The sequence below is a fragment of the Lepidochelys olivacea genome (assembly GCF_965140295.1).
Source record: "Lepidochelys olivacea isolate rLepOli2 genome assembly, chromosome: 25".
NCBI classification, from domain to species: Eukaryota; Metazoa; Chordata; order Testudines; family Cheloniidae; genus Lepidochelys; species Lepidochelys olivacea.
In genome coordinates this window covers 14,695,227-14,713,610 of record NC_140435.1, presented here as the reverse complement: position 1 = coordinate 14,713,610, position 18,384 = coordinate 14,695,227, and the positions used below count along the sequence as shown (strand labels likewise).

General features: G+C 53.1%; 1 protein-coding gene across 1 annotated transcript in view; it reads right to left on the bottom strand.

Moving 5' to 3' along the window:
• Nucleotides 1–15,375, bottom strand: part of ARHGAP45 (Rho GTPase activating protein 45) — a 45,507-nt gene extending 30,132 nt beyond the window's left edge. The window contains exons 1-2 of the mRNA XM_084614371.1: nt 15,140–15,375; nt 9,792–10,122 (exon numbers count right to left, since the gene is read on the bottom strand). Coding sequence (XP_084470497.1) covers nt 9,792–10,122; nt 15,140–15,229 — 421 coding nt within the window. The 5' untranslated portion in view covers nt 15,230–15,375. The remainder of the gene's footprint in view (nt 1–9,791; nt 10,123–15,139) is intronic.
• Between the last annotated feature and the right edge of the window lie 3,009 nt (nt 15,376–18,384).

Below are 18,384 nucleotides of genomic sequence, written 5' to 3'. Positions count from 1 at the left end.
TCGTTACAGCCCTTCAGTCTCCGCTACACAGGCTGGTTCTGTAAAGTCAACTTTGTGCTGGTGAAGGGCGCTTTGGAGGACAGGAGCACCAGGTAATGGCAAGGCGAGCTCCCACACACAGACAGTTCCCGTGGCCCATGTGCCTCAGCCTGACCCGCACCATCCTCTGCTACTCCAGTCCTGCCCCTGCGACTCTGCCAGGCACCTCAATCCTAGCCCTGCTATTCCAGTCCTGCCCCCGCGACTCTGCCACGCACCTCAATCCTAGCCCTGCTATTCCAGTCCTGCCCCCGCGACTCTGCCACGCACCTCAATCCTAGCCCTGCTATTCCAGTCCTGCCCCCGCGACTCTGCCACGCACCTCAATCCTAGCCCTGCTATTCCAGTCCTGCCCCCGCGACTCTGCCACGCACCTCAATCCTAGCCCTGCTATTCCAGTCCTGCCCCCGCGACTCTGCCACGCACCTCAATCCTAGCCCTGCTATTCCAGTCCTGCCCCCGCGACTCTGCCACGCACCTCAATCCTAGCCCTGCTATTCCAGTCCTGCCCCCGCGACTCTGCCACGCACCTCAATCCTAGCCCTGCTATTCCAGTCCTGCCCCCGCGACTCTGCCACGCACCTCAATCCTAGCCCTGCTATTCCAGTCCTGCCCCCGCGACTCTGCCACGCACCTCAATCCTAGCCCTGCTATTCCAGTCCTGCCCCCGCGACTCTGCCACGCACCTCAATCCTAGCCCTGCTATTCCAGTCCTGCCCCCGCGACTCTGCCACGCACCTCAATCCTAGCCCTGCTATTCCAGTCCTGTTCCCCCACCTCTGCCACGCACCTCAATCCTAGCCCTGCTATTCCAGTCCTGGTCCCCCACCTCTGCCACACACCTCAATCCTAGCCCTGCTATTCCAGTCCTGTTCCCCCACCTCTGCCACGCACCTCAATCCTAGCCCTGCTATTCCAGTCCTGCCCCCCCGACTCTGCCACGCACCTCAATCCTAGCCCTGCTATTCCAGTCCTGCCCCCCCGACTCTGCCACGCACCTCAATCCTAGCCCTGCTATTCCAGTCCTGCCCCCCCGACTCTGCCACGCACCTCAATCCTAGCCCTGCTATTCCAGTCCTGTTCCCCCACCTATACTAACACCCCAGAACCCTGACTGGTAGCCCCTGCACCCATTGTCACAGTGCGGAGTTACTTCTAAGCAGGCATTTCCAGTTGTGCAGTGGTTTTATGAGAGCAAGAGAGGCTGAAACCTACCGAACTCATGTCACTGATGAGCCGCCCTATTGGAACGGAAGTCTAATGCAGTCTACCCAGCTCATCTTGATCAGTCTGTTCAGGGGGTGAGAAGGCAGGGGGAACGCCCCATTTCCTGGCTGATTAATCCCATGGGACCTTTGGAAGGAGCCAGATGTACTCTGTGCTCACGGGCCTGGTGCCTGCTGGTGGTCTGGAGTGCTCTGTGTCACATCATTGCCTCCAGTCTCTCTACTGGTGGCTTCCCCACCAATGTCTCCAGCCTGCCCAGCGTATCCCTGCCCAGGAAGCCCCTGCTGGTGTCTCTGGCCTGCCCGTATCTTCTCCCAGCCTCCACCCTCTCTTGGACTGCTCAGCAGCTGTCAGTCCCCCCAAGACAGGAATCAGTGCAGGCTCCTGTTCCACAAGGGGGTTCCTCTGTGCTGATGGGATGGTACCAATATCCCCCCTGTTAGGGAACAGAGTAACAGCCGTGTTAGTCTGTATTCGCAAAAAGAAAAGGAGGACTTGTGGCACCTTAGAGACTAACCAATTTATTTGAGCATGAGCTTTCGTGAGCATCCGATGAAGTGAGCTGTAGCTCACGAAAGCTGATGCTCAAATAAATTGGTTAGTCTCTAAGGTGCCACAAGTCCTCCTTTTCTTTTTCCTGTTAGGGAAGGCTGCCTAGACTGTCCCGGCCAACGCCTCTTACTCCCTGTTGGAACAGGCACATTCATACTCAACTAGGGTGACCATATAGCCCAAAGGCTGGGGCTGGCGTCGCTGCTCACCCGAGCCCTGCCACCACCACCCCCCGCCATGTGGGGCTGGCATCACTGCCCCTCTGCCCCCTGCATGTTCCTTTGCACCCCTCTTTCTTGACAGAAGTGGCATTTGTCCCATTTGCTCTTGCCAACTGATCAAGTCAGCAAGAGCAAATGGGACAAACACTCACTTTTGCCCAAAAAGTTGGGACGGCCGGGACAGGGCTAAAAAAAGGGACTGTCCCGGCCAAAACAGGACATAAGATCCCTATGCTCAACAGACGAATGGCGCTTCCAGATGGCATCCTTCTCTAGCGGCCAGCAGCAACAAACATGGGTGCGTGGGATTGTGAGTCTCCCTCATTACATACCAGCCCATTATTGCCTCCCTAGGCCGTTTATTCCTGTGGTTAAGCGGAGCTTTTTAGGAACAGATTGGACAACACCTGTCAGGGATGGTCTAGATAATTCTTAGTCCTGCCATGAGTGCAGGGGACTGGACTAGATGACCTCCCGAGGTCCCTTCCATTTCTATGATTCTATATAGAGTCCCCAGCAACTGATCTCCAAGCCCATTAAAACCCACCCCTTCAGCTTCCTGTTCCTGCCTCAGTTTGCTCATGCATCTTCCCTCCTCCCTGAGAACTGTCCTTCCCAAGGCAGACCCTCCGCATCCCAGCCCTGGCTGGGTTTAAAGGCCTGAGGCCAGAGCAGCATCCTAAGGAGTCTTGTCCGTCTGGTAACGCTCAGCGGCTGGCTATCTTGGGGGGGAATGAGTGTGTCGGGGGGGAAGCTTAGTTGGGGTGCTGGGATGAGATGAATAAAGATCCTTCAGGATAACACTGGTAATTCCGGGAGGGATGAACCTCTAGCTTCTTGCACAGTGGGCCTGTGGATTAGTGGCTGGCTCATGGGTCTCGGGCAGGGCTCAGACATTAGGGTGATGGGGGGCCTGCAAAAAATCAGCGTAGCCCTACTGACTTCAATGAAGCTGCACCGAGTTGCACCAGCTGAGGATCTGCGCGAGCGGGCACCCGGCCCCTGAATTCTGGCACTGACTCTCTGGGTAACCTTGAGCACGTCACTTAACTGCTCCGTGCCTCAGTTTCCCCATTTGGAAAAGTGGGAACAATACTTACTTTTGGTCAATGATATAAGACCTCTGGATGAAAAGCATGGGAGGCACATAAAGCATTGGTCTTTGGCCTGACTGCTAGGCGGTCCCTGCTGGGGTCTGGAACACTCTCTCGCCAGGCTGGTTCAGCCTCACACTGCACTAGAGCACAATGCCTGGTAGCAGCATTGTGGTCTAGTGGGTAGAGCACTGGACAGGGGCACAGGTGACCTGGGTTCTTGTCCCAGCTCTACCACTGGCCTGCTGACTGACTGTGGGCAGGTCACATCCCCTCCCTGTGCCTCAGTTTCAAATAGGTTCAGGATACTGACTTGCTTTGGGACCTGTAGATGAAAAGTGCTATCGTGCAGCTATTATTCCACACATGGGCTAACTGCATTGTCAGCCAGTACCAGCCTCTGCACCTGTTCCCAGCCCCTCAGACGATGTGGTGGGAAGGCAGAGGCAAAGTGATGAGATGAAATGGACCCAAGGGAAAGTTCAGGTGAATGTCACAAAAATAGACTCCAAACAAGTGGATCTGCCCCCACAGGAAAGTGTTGGGAACCCTCCATTGCTTGGGGTATTCTGAGCCACCCCAGCCCAGGAGAATGGACCAGAGGGAACAGCCCTGTAGTGGTAGGTAGAGATGGAGAATGTCTTGTCTGTCTCCATCAGTGGTTCACTGTATCCCAAGACACCTGAGCACAGATCCCTGCCAGGAGGGAGGGTCTGGCAAACACAACCAGTGTCTGTGGATCTGACCCTCTGCCGCCCTGCGCAGTCATTTACACCTGTGCAAAGCGGACGTTAAATGCTCCCAGTCTGGCATTGGCCATCCACTTTGCCGTGATGTTTTTACAACCCAGGTGCAGGACAACAGAGCATCAGGCCCTGGGAGTTTATGTCTGGCTGTGGTGTGACTGGGACAGCAGGAGGGAGATGGGAGGAGTTTGACCCCAGTGATTTTTCCTCGGTGGCGGGTTTCCCTTGAAAGCAGTTTGAGAATTTCCTCCTCATTTCCTTTCCTTTCATTCCCTGCCCGGATGTGAACTCCCTGCCACGCAGCCCGGAGGGACCCAGTGGCTTCTTGTTGCCTCCTCCCTGCTCAGCCAAATTTCCATTATTGCTATAATTTAGGATAATTGCTGGGTGGATTTTTTCAGCCACCCATCGGAGATGCAGCAAATAAGCAGGCTGCTCTCTGTACATGCACCCCAGCTCACTATTTGAGCACGGGAACTGGCTCCAGGGTCCTTGGGAAGTTTGTTTACTGGCAAGAAAGGAAGTTGGATATTGGGAGTTTCCCCAGGAAACCAACCCCTTCTGCGACTCTCCAGATAAAGCTGCCAACCAGCGTCCCTTGTTTCTGCCCCCTCAGCCCTGTGATCACAGACTGAGAAGGTGCAGTAGAATTCTGCCCTTGGGGCGCCGGAAGCTATCAGCATGTCCAGGTGAAAACATATACATTTCTTTTCCTTCAGATGCCAGGCACAGAGGTGTAGCATGAGTGACACAAAGCCAGTTCTCTTCCCAGCTCTGACAGGGGAATGTGATCTGATCTAGTGGTTAGAGCAGTGGACCCGGACTCAGAAATCCTGGGTTCCATTCTCTGCTTTGGAATGGAGTTTGATCAATTAGAGCAGCAGGGAATGGGAGTCAGGATTCCTGGGTTCCTTCCCTAGTTCCGCAACTGAAAGACCTTGAGCATGTCACTGTCCCTTCTCCGTGCCTGAGTTTCCCCATCCGTAACACAGGATTATTCATGCTTTCCTACCTTACATGGGTGCTGGGAGCATTCATTAACGTTCATACAGTGCTCTAAGATCCCTGAACGAAAGGGGATATGTGAGCACTATTGTTACTGTTATCAGCCTGCTCTCTGCATTGAGATTTTGCTCTGTTACATCAGTGTAAATCCAAAGGAACTCCACTGACCTCACTCCGGTTTATACAGGTGAACTGAGAGCAGACTTTGTCCCTGGTGAGAACATGTGCCTATGCGGGGCTCTCTACGAGCTGCATTGCCATGGGTGTGGGGCGGCTGCATTTCCCCTGAATGAGCAGCGCTGCTAGGAGGTCGGGAAGCAGGCCTTAAATAAGGGGGGGTGGGAGGAAAGGAAGGGGTGTGAGTCTAGACTGGCTGATCCCTTTAATCCAATTCTGGATGCTAGGAGATGGGGTGACCTCAGCACTGACAAGCCCAGGGACTAAGCCCAACGTCTGGGACTCTGGGACTGGATGGCGCAGCCTTCTTTGGAGAGAAATCCACAAGAGCAGGGAGGGGAGAGAGGGAGCCTGGTGGAAAAGTGACAGCTGTGAGTGGGCAAACCCTCCGTCCCAGCCCCCTATCTCAGTGTCAGGGTGGAAGGGATTTCCTATGCATTCTCTGTCTCCTCTTACATTTCCAGGCTATGTCCGGAATGGAAAGCAGAGAGGCCAGAGGGGCTGGGAAGGGCCGTGTTGGGCTGGGGACAGGGACAGGACTGGGATCTGTGTCACAGCTGAGCAGGGATGGACAAAAAGCTGTAATGGGAGGGCTGGATCCACCAAAATGGTGCGATCCCCTGCAACCATTGCTGCATCCCTTCATGCACACCCAGATCCTGCCTCAGCATCATCAGTCTTCCTCCAGAACCCGCACAGAGACCCCTGAGCCCAGTCTCTCTCCCTCCCTTCACCCGCTCTCATGGGTGTAGAGCTGGTTGAAAATCTCCTGATGGAACATATTGCCATTTTGTTTAAATCAAAGGTTTCGGCTGGAATGCGTCAATTTTGACTTAATTTCATTGCCTGGGGTGGGGGAATCAAAATGAAACATTTTGACATTTTCATTTTGAAATGGGTTTTCATTGAGGAGTTTATATTAGATTATTAAAAAAACCTAAACGTCAAAATCCAACCAAAACAGCTCAATTGACGCAAAACAATTGGGGCGGGGGGGGATTTCGTTTTGTGGGAAATTTTGAAATGTCCTTCCGTTTCAGAACAATTTCCCCTCCCCACGAAAATGTTGGCATTTCTTGCAGAATGGAAATCCCAGTTTCTAACTCTGCAAAAAGAAAAGGAGTACTTGTGGCACCTTAGAGACTAACCAATTTGCAGTATGCATCCGATGAAGTGAGCTGTAGCTCACGAAAGCTTATGCTCAAATAAATTGGTTAGTCTCTAAGGTGCCACAAGTCCTCCTTTTCTTTTTGCGAATACAGACTAACACGGCTGGTACTCTGTAACTCTGCAAAGGCGACTTGACCTTCGCCTTCCATCCCCCTTTCCCGTTCCCCCAGACCGATAGCCTAACAAGTCACATTCACGGCTGGTATAAACGGGCGTAGCTCCATGGAGTTTGGCCCATGGATTTTTTTTCTCCCACTGACCCAATGCAGAACCGGGCTCCCACTCCAACCACCGTGCCAGGATCCAAGTGCCATAAGCACCCTTATTCGGTTGTGACCAGGACCACGCAGGGCTGGCTGAGCAGGGGATGCCAGGTGTGCCACACTTCAAGGTGGACTTTCATCTGGAAACGGGGTCCAAAATCAAACCTTGGTGAGAGAGACCTGGGCCCAAGGTTCCTCCCCACTCCTTTCGGAATTGAATCTGGGTCACCACGCCCTCTCCCTGTGGAGACTCCCGCCCCATGTTACACACTGGGGCCTCGCGATGGTGTTTTCCACTGGAACAGGGACCGCGTCAACATGTTTGCATGGCTGGCAGTGAAAAAACAAGTCATCATGTGACCCCCAGCTGGGCCCCACCCTAGCCAGGGGTGCGGGAAATATACAGTTTCCTTTGTCTCCTACAGAGAGAGAAGCCTCTTAAAGGGATAGGGCAGAGACTGCAGGGCCACTTCCCGCCCCCAGCCTGGCCTCCTGGTAAAGAAGAGAGCTGCTTTCAGCGGCCCTTTGGGAACCCAGGTTCATTCCCAGGGGCAAATGGGGCTCGGGGAGAGGCAAGGCATGTGCCCAGTGCCTCTCCAAGGGCTTTATCTGGGTGCCACCAGCCATCGCTGGCGCTGCAGTAAACAGGAAAGGCAGGCAGATGAAAATAGCTTGCAGGCAGGAAGTCATGTTATCCTGTCCCAGATCCCCCTCCCCTGCTCTGCCTCTTACCCCTCTTCCTCGCCTTGCGTGGCAGCTGCCGCTGCTCAGCTCCAGGGCCAAAAGGAAAGGCTGGAGCAAAGCAGTTGCAGGGCCACCGTGGGGAGGTTGGTCCCGGATCCCCCCAGGGCGCTGCAGGCCCTGGCTTTCTGCTCTCCCACTCTGGGTAACTCCACCACCTCCCAGCATGCCGCTGCCCGATCCATAGGGGACCCCTTCGTCTGGGGAATCACCCCCGTGTATAGCCTTTTCCTCTTGGGAGCTCCCCGCCCCCACATAGCCAAGCATCTTTGGAGGCAGGTGTCCAATCAGTGCCACGGACTTGCCAGTGGGAGGGGGAGCACTCTCACCCCCCTTCCCTTCCCTTCGCCCATTGCCACTCTCAACGGCAGGTGCTGCCTGACCCTGCCTGCTGCTTTTCTAGCCTATTTGCTCTCTGCTCCCTCCCCCCTTCTCCTCTTCACAGCCGCCCCAGACACTGCTCTGCCCCCCCCCCCCACTCTGCTGGGACCAGCCTGCCTTTGTCCCTTCCACCCCAGAGGTGGCTTCATCCACTGAGGAGTGACAAGGTCTCTGGAGATCAGATGAGCAATTAGAAGTTTTGGCTCACGCTGGCTGGGGGCTAGATTATGCCCCCCCACCCATTATCTATGGAGGCGAAATGACAGGAACGATTGCTAGCAGAACCATTGCTAGCAGAACTGGCTAGGGAGAGCAGCTGAGGGGCATTCCCAGGATATTAAAGATCACACATCCCAGGGCCCCTGGCTATGCTCCACTGCTGGGGCACAGTTCCTCCCGCCCAATCCCCCCGGCAGAGCTTGAATCACATGACACGCCTGAGCGCAGCGGGTTCAATGGAGTGGGGGTCATTCACCCCAGGCAGGGATGAGACTCCATTGATTTCAGTGGGGCTGGGCTCATTGACATCAGCTGAGAAGCTGGGAGTTCTCTGTGCGGGATGAGTCCAGGATACCTTCCTAGTTAGCACTATGCAGTGTGGGTTTGTTGAGCCAACCATGAGCCCCAGAAGATAGGTCAGCATCACCCCTGTTTTGCTGCAAGTGCTTCTGATTCTCCTTGCCCCAGCTTTCTGGCCAGTTCAGTGGAATTGCTCCTGGTTTACGCTGACGTCTGTGAGAGGAGAATCAGGCCCGGTGGGGTTGTTTCATGTTCCCACCAGTGTGAGGGAGCAGAGAAGTCTGCTCTGAGAACATCTGACAGCCTCTTTGCACAGGGCTACATAATGACACAAAGTGCAGAGGAGAATGGAAGCTGCTGGCTCCCAGCCTGCATTTCTAGAACACCACCTCTCTCGGGAGACCAGTATTTTGTCCCTAGCTCGGTGTGATCAGTTTGTAACTTTTGCCAAGTGCTTTGGGATCTCCCAAGTCTGGAACAGGGATACTATTACATAGCACTTGGATAACCCTTTCCATTTCCAGTCTGTTAAGGTCATTAATCCTCCAACATGCCTGGGAAGTAGGTAAGTGAGTAATATTACTGAGGAAACTAAGGCACAGAGCAGGAGAATGGCATGTTCAGGGGCTCAGTGTCAGAGCCAGGATTAGAATGCCAGAGCTCCTGCTTCCCGGCAGTCCCCTGCACAGATCCACTCTCTGACACCACTGGCATGCCTGTGTGGGATTGCCCAGGCTCGAGGGGGAGAGGCAGGCTGCCTGGCACTGAGGAGGCGAGATCTCATTGGGATTATTTCTGTGACGTTATCCCCTGTGAGCACAGGGACTCCCAGAGGGTTTGATGCCCATGCACTGCAAACAGCCTGTCCTCTCCCACCCTGCAGAATCTTCTTCCTCAATCCCCAGCACTCTGGAGGGTGAATCAAGCTCAAGCATCTGGGAAGGGGGTCGAGCGTTTCCAGCACGCCAGCCACAGGCAGCCATGACCCGTGTGTGTGATTCATAGCTGGGTGACTGGCACAGGGAGCAGCAGAGCACAAGACCACTGCTGACATCGGATCCAGGAGGCCAGAGCATGGCATAGATCAGCCCCAATGCATGCACAAGGCCACCAAATCCATGGGCCAGTTTCTATGGGATGGGTAAGTGCTGGCTGCAGGGGTCCTGTTGCCAAAGGCAAATCAGCCAGTGTCCCCTCTGCCAGCCCCCCGTGCAAACAAGGCGACGCCCTGATTTTCAAAGCCTTCTCTGATTTTGAGGGCCTGTTCTATAGGGCACATTCTCAGTCCTGGGCCTTATTGTCTGAGGGGCTTAGCGCCAACTAGGTCACTGGGTGCTGCCAGGGCCCAGCACCTCTGGGAAATCTGTCCCAGGGTGGCTCAAAATCAGGCCCCCCCAAATGGAAGCATCCAGAAATCAGAGGCTGTGGCTGAAAATCCGAGGTTCCTGGCTATTTCTCTGCCCTAGGCTGCCTTCTGCTGGCCTGCCTGGACACAAGTGTTCCTTTCAGAGCCGGGGAGCTCCTTGGGGCCTTCCGTTCTACCCCACCTTACCCTGCCCCATTCGTTACCAGACACGATGGAAACCCCTGTCCAGGCCTTTACATTCCACAAGTCCCCTTGGGAGCAGGAGGGCCCTGGTGGTCATGGGCACTTACCGTCTCTGAGGACCACGTCTCTCAGCTTCTCCAAACCCTCGGCAAACCGGGCCACGTCAGCCAGGAGCTGCGAGATGTCCTCCACATCAATGAAAGTCCCCTCCCCGCTGTCGATGGGGCTGTAAGAGACAGGGGTCTTCTGTCCCTTGGCGATGCCCCGGGTGCCCGCAGGGGACAGAGGGAAGCCAGCAGCACTGGCATGCCGGCTCAGGCTGGTGGGGCGTTTGAGCGTGCCCACTGTGCTGGGGCTACTGCTGAGCTTGGAGCTGGACATGGACAGGTCCACCAGGCTGGAACTCGGCGCTTCCAGGCAGTCCTTCCGGGGCAGCTCCTGAGGGGACAAGAACATGCGTGAGCATGTAATGGGCAAGAGGGAAGGGGCTTCCAACCCTCCCAGAGCCAGTGGGGAGGAACCAGCCCCACAGGGGTTGCCAAGGCTGTCCTCACACTTATGAACCTTCATCTTAATTAGGGGAGGGAGTGCAAGGGTGAGAGCAGGGGACAGGGAGTCAGGACTTTTGGGTTCTAGCTCCACTCTAGAAGAGGAGTGGGGTCTAGTGGGTAAGGCAAGCGGGAGGGCTGGGCAACAGATCTCCTGGGTTCTATCCCTAGCCCTGAGATTGGACTATGGGTAGTTGTTACAGAAGGGCACTGGGAGACAGGACTTCCTAGCTCTGCTGCTGACTATTTTTGTGACCTCGAGTAAGTCACTTAAAAAAAATCTCTCTTTGCCTCAGTTTCCCCATTTAGGAACTTTTTACAAGGATGCGATGAGATTTAATGAGTTAATGGGCCAGATTCTGATTCCAGGAACCCTGGTGTAACTCCTGCACTGAAACCGGAGGGGTTACTCTGCATTTTCACCAGGGTAAATGAGATCATGGTCTTATCATCAATTAACGGCTACAGAGTTTGCATTTCGTAACAAGAAAAGGCTTAAGGAATTGAAGGAACATTTCCTCCAGCAATGGAGGGACAGTCTCCGACGATGAAGACAGTGAGTGACTCAGCTGGGGAGAGGAAAATGACTGAATTGCGAATAAAAGTTGGCAGGTTTAAATGATTCACCTCTCAGAACTATAAGAGCTGCATTCTTTGCCCTGTGTGTGGAACTCCTGCTGACACCAGTAAGAATTCAGGTCGACAGTGGGGGTAGACCCCCTCTGAGACCACAAAATGACTGAACAAAGATGAATTACAATTTCGATACAACAAAATGATTGCAGAATTCTTGGAACAAGACAGTCTTGATCCCACCAGCACTAATACAGGGCTACTCAGACCTCAGGGGTTCAGGAGCCAAACCAGCGATCAACGTTACCCGAAAGAGCCACAGGAGTGTGAATTCAGTGTTCCGTTGTCTATCGTACTATTCCTATTTAGACAGTATGGCCGGGGAAATATTTATAGATATTATTCTCACAGACAGTAAGTTAACTTAATTGGTTAATAACGTCATCAAAGCATCCTGATTGGTTAATAACTTAGATTGATTAATAATTAAATCTCGCTGTGTTTTAATATTGCTTGCTGCGCGGAGCTTCAGGAGACATGTTCAAGAGCCACATGCAGCTCCTAAGCCATGCTCTTAGTATCACTGGCTTAACAAGTTGGGAAAGCCCTACTAGAGCACAGCTCCCAGCTGCTTCTGGTCCAGCCCTCCCAGCAGGAGGTGCTGTAGGAAGCATTTGTAGAAACACTGGCTATAATTTAGGGATGCTCACAGGTCACTGTCTGTCCCAGCATCTCCCTTCTGGAGGGGCTGCCCAGACTGGGATGAGGTTCCAAAGAGTTCTCGATTTATAGAGTGCCACTAGGCCAGAGCCTGAGGTACTGATCCACTTGCGTCCTTGATCCACTGCTCTGTACCACACAGCGACAGCCAGGCACTGAGCTTTATAAGCTCAGCCCCTGCACCACGGGAAACACCCACAGGAACTCAAGAAGCAAAGTCCCACAGGGGTGAAAATACAATATGGCCTTCACAGTCTCAGTTGCCTAAGACCTTCCCCCAAAGCTTTCAACACGTAACCAGCCCTTGCTGCTGGACCTTTCACAAGCATCAGTCATCAACTCAGAAACCACAGACTTTTCTCTCTGATCACTGAGCTGGGTTCTTCCATGTCCCTGCTGGCTGCCTGGCTTATATCAAAAGGAGTACTTGTGGCACCTTAGAGACTAACCAATTTATTTGAGCATAAGTTTTCGTGAGCTACAGCTCACTTCATCGGATGCATACTGTGGAAAATACAGAAGATGTTTTTATACACACAGACCATGAAAAAACATCTTCTGTATTTTCCACAGTATGCATCCGATGAAGTGAGCTGTAGCTCATGAAAGCTCATGCTCAAATAAATTGGTTAGTCTCTAAGGTGCCACAAGTCCTCCTTTTCTTTTTGCGAATACAGACTAACACGGCTGTTACTCTGAAACCTGGCTTATATCAGTTACTGGTCATCTCTCCTCCACTGTCTCTTCTGGTGTCTCTCTCTGCACCGGGGCCCCTTTTGCCATGTGGAATTACAGTGTTGAGCACCCTATACCACGTTATATTATACTGGGTTGTCAACCCACCTGGTAGAGGACAATAGGTCATTGTATGTCACACGGGGTTCCGTTGGACGCCCAGTGCCAACGTCGACATAGAGCAGGTTATTCTGTTCATGGATTTGGAGTACTTTCCCCCACCTTGGCTTTGGGTCTGGCCTAGGGACCGGAGTATGTGACACTGTATTGTAATCATGCACAAATGCCGTTAAAGAGTATGGCTGGGGCAAACTGGCCAAAGCCAGGAGATAATGGAGAAGCCGAGAGTTCAGACTATGTTCTCCAACTCCCGGGCACAACTGGGTGTGCAAGAGGACAGACATTGCCTCCAGGCTAGAGTGTTCCCTGTAGGTGATTTGCCGTGATCTCACACTGTGATGAAGACACCATGCTGGGATGTAACGCGATGTGGCATTGTTGTGACACAGTGTCACCACGTGATGGTTCAACATCCTGATCCCCACGGGAGCTTTTCCATTCCCACCTCAAGGAAGATTTGTTGGCTTCCCACAGGGGATTTCAGATCAAATGCAGGACAAGTCAGTTCTAATGTGTGTAGGTGCTGGAGGAAGAGCTTGTGATGGGCCAGAGACAACTTTGAGTTCTTCCCATGCAGTCCCATTGACTTCCAGGGAGTCTAGTACGTGTAAATGGAGAATTTAGCTTGATATGTTTCCCTTACATCTTTTATCTGGCATTTCCTATTCTACAGGTTTTGCATATGAAATACCCCGTCAGTGTGTCTGTACTGGAAAGACACCTGGTCTTTCACAGCCAGTGACAGGAGAAGGCTGTAATAAACATAGAAGTCATAGGAGGGCATTGCTGTGGACCGGAGACCCATGAGCCATTCCCTGCCAACCGTGTCTGGTTTGTGGGTAGAGTTGCATCAGAAACCATGGCTGATAACAGAAACAGTTTCAATTACAGAAAGGAAAGGACCAGCCAGCCTAGCTGAGCAGCCAACAACGGCGGATGTCTTCTCTCTGGCCAAAGGCGCATTATTTAGCACAACACAAAAGGAAAGCAGGAGTTACCTAGGAGAGCCCCATGAGACCACTATATGATCAAGGACCTTCTAGAGCCAACCATAAGGGACAGCATGGCTCAGGGACTTGGTGGCGTCTTCCACCTCTAAGCCAGTGATTCAGATCCATGCCACTTTCAGTAGTTCCTATCAGACGGCTGTTCGGCAGCCTGTGCGTGAAATGGGTCAGGTGGGTCTCAGCAAGCGTGACAAAACCCACCCCAGCTGGTAGCGACTGGGCCTCGTGGTGGCAGCGTCAGCCGCGAGCCCAGGAACTGGATGAGCCTGCGGGCTGCCCTCTCCTCTCCCCTAGAGATGGTCCCTCCAGGGCAGGGCTGTGGGGAAGCTTCTGCTGCCTTTGCTCTGGCTGCTCGGTGGATAAATAGGGCCCTTCTCTCTCAAACCCTGGCACCGACCTTTGCACGAGGCTCAATTAGAGACAAAAAATGAGAAATGAACCCCCAGGAGGCTGGCGGTGACTGTGAGTTCCAAGATCCCAGAAGGATAAAGGACAGGCAAACTGAGCCAAGAGGAATCTCCAGACCCCTGCGAACCCCTATCCAGGAGCGAGACATGATAACACCAGGCAGTCCCCTCTGGCGTTACAAGCTACTGGCTCCATGGGCTCTCAACTCTGTTGCTTTGGCAACTGCAGGGTGATATGTTCCCCGTCTGGTGGCAGCTTTATTATGCCTCACAGGCTTGGCTAGGAGGCCGGAGGGGTTCTAGTTGAAATCATGGGGCTGGATTCCACCTGTTTCCCTGTTGCCCCCTGGGTGGAGTTGCAAGGACAGAAGCAGAAGGCAGAATTTGACCCTGGGTTCCCACCTACCTTCAGCCACACCTTTGGTCTGTAGGAGAGGGAGTCCAGGGCATGCTCATGTGAGCCGTGTTTCTTTGCCATTCTCCTGAGCTCAACAGAGTACGGGCTGTAGCTGTTCTTCCCAGTTGTGTGTTTGCTCAGCATCCTCTGATCTTACACACAAGGGGCCTATGGGCTGGACTCATCCACAAACCCCCAAGAACTGGCCCAGAAAGAAGGATGGGGAAGAAGGAGCAAACAGAGCCACTGCCTTTGAAGAAGCTGCTGGACAGTTTTCGACGGCTTTGGGACCCACCCCATTCCTTCTTCAGAGAATCTGTATTTTAAATTGAGTCTCTTTCTAAGGAGGGGCTGAGGTGGGTCAGGGTGTGTGTCTCAACCACAGTTGTTTCCAAAGCCGCAGGAAGATGAAGCTGGGAGCTTCCCTTTTTGCCTGCTTTGGAACCCCGTGTAGCTTGTTTAAAAAACATCCACACGCTCCTGTCCGTCCCCCTTTGCTCCCTCCTTCCAGAGCTGACCCCAGATAGCCTCCCCCAAACTCTGATTTTTGTTCTCTGTAGCATAAATAAAGATGAGCTCCTGTCTTCCTCCTTCTCCGGCTTTGATCTCATTCCCTCATTGATCTCTTGCTGCAAAGTTGCCTTCAATAGACGTGAATGCCAAATCCTCTCTCCTATTAATAATCATTTCCCTCGCTTCGTTCCCCAACGCTGCTGCTGCTGCTGCTTAATTTCTTTCATCCCCCACTCCCCTTAATCATATCTTCTCTCCTTTTCAAAGCCAGCTTCCATACAGATAAACTATTGCCTAAGGTATCTTCCCCCCCCCCACCCCTCCTCCCACCACTGCCCTAAAAGTTGGTAATTTTCAGAGCCACCCACCCTCCCATTGCATCTAGCCTTTCACATTTGCATTGAGCAGAGGGAAAGAGGATGCAGCGTTACTTACAGATGGGGTTTGCGGTATGGGGCTTCCTGCCCTGGTCTTCTTAGATATGGAGGGAGTTTTCATTAACTCGCGTTTCTTCCTTGAAAACATCTTTCCCAAAGGTAGAGCGAGATCTTTCTTGCGTCCCACCCCAGGCGATCCCCAGTCTCTTCGCTCCCCGCTGGGGTTCAGTTTCTCTTTCTCTCTGTTTCCATCTACCACAGCTTGATCTCTGGCCTGGCGTAGATGCCCCTGTGTAGCTGCAGCCTGCCCAGCTCCGGCTCAACTCCCTTAGCAGTTCAACCACATTAACTCCCCGCTTAACTGTCAGGGCTGTGGCATGTGATACTGACTTATTTCCTGATTGGCGTGGCAGGCTAACCTGCAGACACTTCACAGGGCAAAGCAAATGTGCAGAGAGAGAGACAAGAGCAGCTTGATTCCTCTTTCCTTGTTTTGTTTTTAGAGGTTTGACTTTTGTTTTTTTTAAGTGGGGAGGGGAAAAATGGGTTGTGATCACTGTTTCTAGGGGGGCCGGATTTCTCTCTTTGAGATGAGTTTTCCCCTGGGGGTTTAATTAGCCCCGTTTTCCAGATAGGAACTGAAGCCAGGAGAGATTAGAGGGGAAATTTCCAAAGACACCAAGGAGAATTACGCCCCAGCTCCTGCTCAGTTTCAGTGGGAGTCAGACACCAAATCACCCTTTGTGCTTTTGAACATCCCCCTATTTATTATACTTACCTGGCCCCTAGTGCCAGAGCACCTTACAAGCTTTATTTGTATAATGTATTTATTCCCCCCCACCGCCCGATTTCACAGATGGGAACTCAGGCCCAGAGAGATGAAGTGACTTGTCCAAGGTCACAGAGGACATCAGTGGCAGAGGAGGGAATCAAACCTTGGGGCAGGGACTCTCTTTTTGTTCTGTGCTTGTACAGCACCTAGAACAGGGGGGTCCTGGTTCACAACTACGGCTCCTAGGTGCTACAGTAACACAAACCAATATTAATCACCCCCCTGCAGCCCAGCCCAGTGCCTCAACCACAATACCACCACCACCCCCGCCCCTCTCGTTTCCTAGAAGCAACATGGTTTATGGTGCCCAAAACATTAGATTATCTTACAAAATCTTTGTCTAACTGCACCTGCTGAGTGGCTGAGCAAGGGCCTCACTTTGTGAGCAGGTCCTGAGAGGTCCTGCCTGGCCACCCTGCGCATGCCGACAGGTACAACTCCATTGCCGCACTGTGCCATTAAAGCCAACAGTTCAGCGATATGAAAAGAGGGATTAGAGACATTGGTACGGGAAATCTAGGGTTACAATAGTAAATGTTAGAAATAACCGAGAGGGGGATATAAACCCTCATGCTTCATGGCATAAGGAAATTCTGACTGTGGTCACTCAGCAGATAAGTCCCCGGGCAGGTTATCCTGCAGCAGCAGGGTTCTTGCACCTTCCTCTAAAGCATCTTGGTACTTGCCACTATCAGAGGTAGGAGGCAGAGCCAACCTAGTCTGACAGTTTCCTGGGTCCATTCTTGCTGACTGCAATGCGGAGAGAGGGCAAGCCACACCTTGCAAGATCGGGCCCAATTAACCCATTCTGTGGCCCCTGGAGGGGAGACAGATAATTAAGGATTAGAGCCAGTGTGGGGAGAACCAGACTTGTAGAGCAAGAGAGAGCGAAGACCTAGGAGAGAGGTAGCTGGGGATTTCTGCTCTCTGGGAAAGGAACCGCAGAGGGGCCTACAGGAAGGAGCTTGTGCCCTGGGACAGTCCTGAAAGGTGAGGCAGCTGGGGACAAGGCCACTCCTAAAGCAGGCTTGGGAGAGGAAATTGCAGGGAAGAAGCCCTGAGAGTCAGGGAAGAAGACCTTGGCAGATCATTTGAGAGCGATGAAGTGTCTGTGGAGGATTGAGCCTGGAAGAGTTAGAGTTTGGACGTTGTTCCCCCAGAAGGCGTGGGACTTTTCGTGTGACCCGGCTGGAGAGCCAGGTCACCGCACAGACCGCCAGAGGAGGAGGGAGAGGCAGAGGGGCTGCAACACTGGGTCTTGCAAGAAGGAGGTGCTCTGGATAGTGAGGCTATAGGGTGACTACTGGGAAAGGAAGGATCAGCTGGTATGCATGCATGTTTCATGTTGCTAGCTCTGTCCCTGCCCCGATGAGGTATGGCTGGGTTGTGGGTTTGAGTCTCAGTTCCTCCATTCCTGTGCTTGGGGCAGGGCTGCAGGGTGTTTTTAAGGTGGCTTTAAGCCATCTCTGCACTCCCTGAGTTCTGGGGTTGTTCAAGGCACTTCTTGGCTCCTGGTGCATGCTAGAGCAGCCTCAGGGCTGTTGTCCTTATGCTCTGCTTCCCATGCCCCCCTGGACCCTGGCAATGCTCTGTGGCTGCAAACATCCACTCTATCTGCTGGAAGCAGAGGTGGTACAGAGCCCTTATTCCTGTTCTACAGCAGCCACGGAGCAAGGAGGCCCCCAGCACAAGGAGTATTCTCAGGGGCCCTTTCCACCCACTTTAAGCCCCTGCCCTCGTGTAACAGAGAACTGGTCCTGGTCAGTGCAGTTTAAGGGCTTGATCCTCGAGTTATCAGGCAAACTGCCCACTGCAGTCGGTTACCTGAGTAGGGACTGAAGGATTGGGCCGCATGGCTGAAAGCCTCTAGTTGCATGGAGCAAGATGAGGAGTCTGCCTGTGGCTGGGGATTTGCCTGTGGAGTGGTGCTAGGTTGGGTATCTGCTGCAGTTAAAAGTGGTCTCACGGGAGACCAAAGTGCCAAATTTGAGCCACTCGGCATTATTAACCCGCAGATGGCCGGGCTAGCCTGGGCCGATCTCTTTAGGTCAGAGGTTCTCAAACGGGGGGGCACAGAATGTATTCGGGGGGTGGCACGAGAAGCTTTAGGAGGGGGGAAAAAACATACTGCACACATTTTATCCAGGCAATGAATGGCTGGCGAAGGCGATTCCTCCAGACAGATCAGGTCCTCAGGTGGCGCTGGGTGTTTGACTGCCGGTGGCTCTGTGATTGTGACGGATTTCTGTGATGCTTGCCGAGCACGGTACTAAGTCTTTGCCATCGGTACGTGACTCCGTTGGCTAGGACACGGTGTGCACATGTCTCTCTGAGCGTCGACCGCCATCGCAGTTTTGTTTTGGCGCTTTGGACGATGGCACGTTGGTGCTGTTTGAATCAATGCCAGGCTGTTTGTAAGATTGCGTGAGGGTTGCATGTTGCTATGCTTGTGTGGCAGGGGTGTGTGGGTG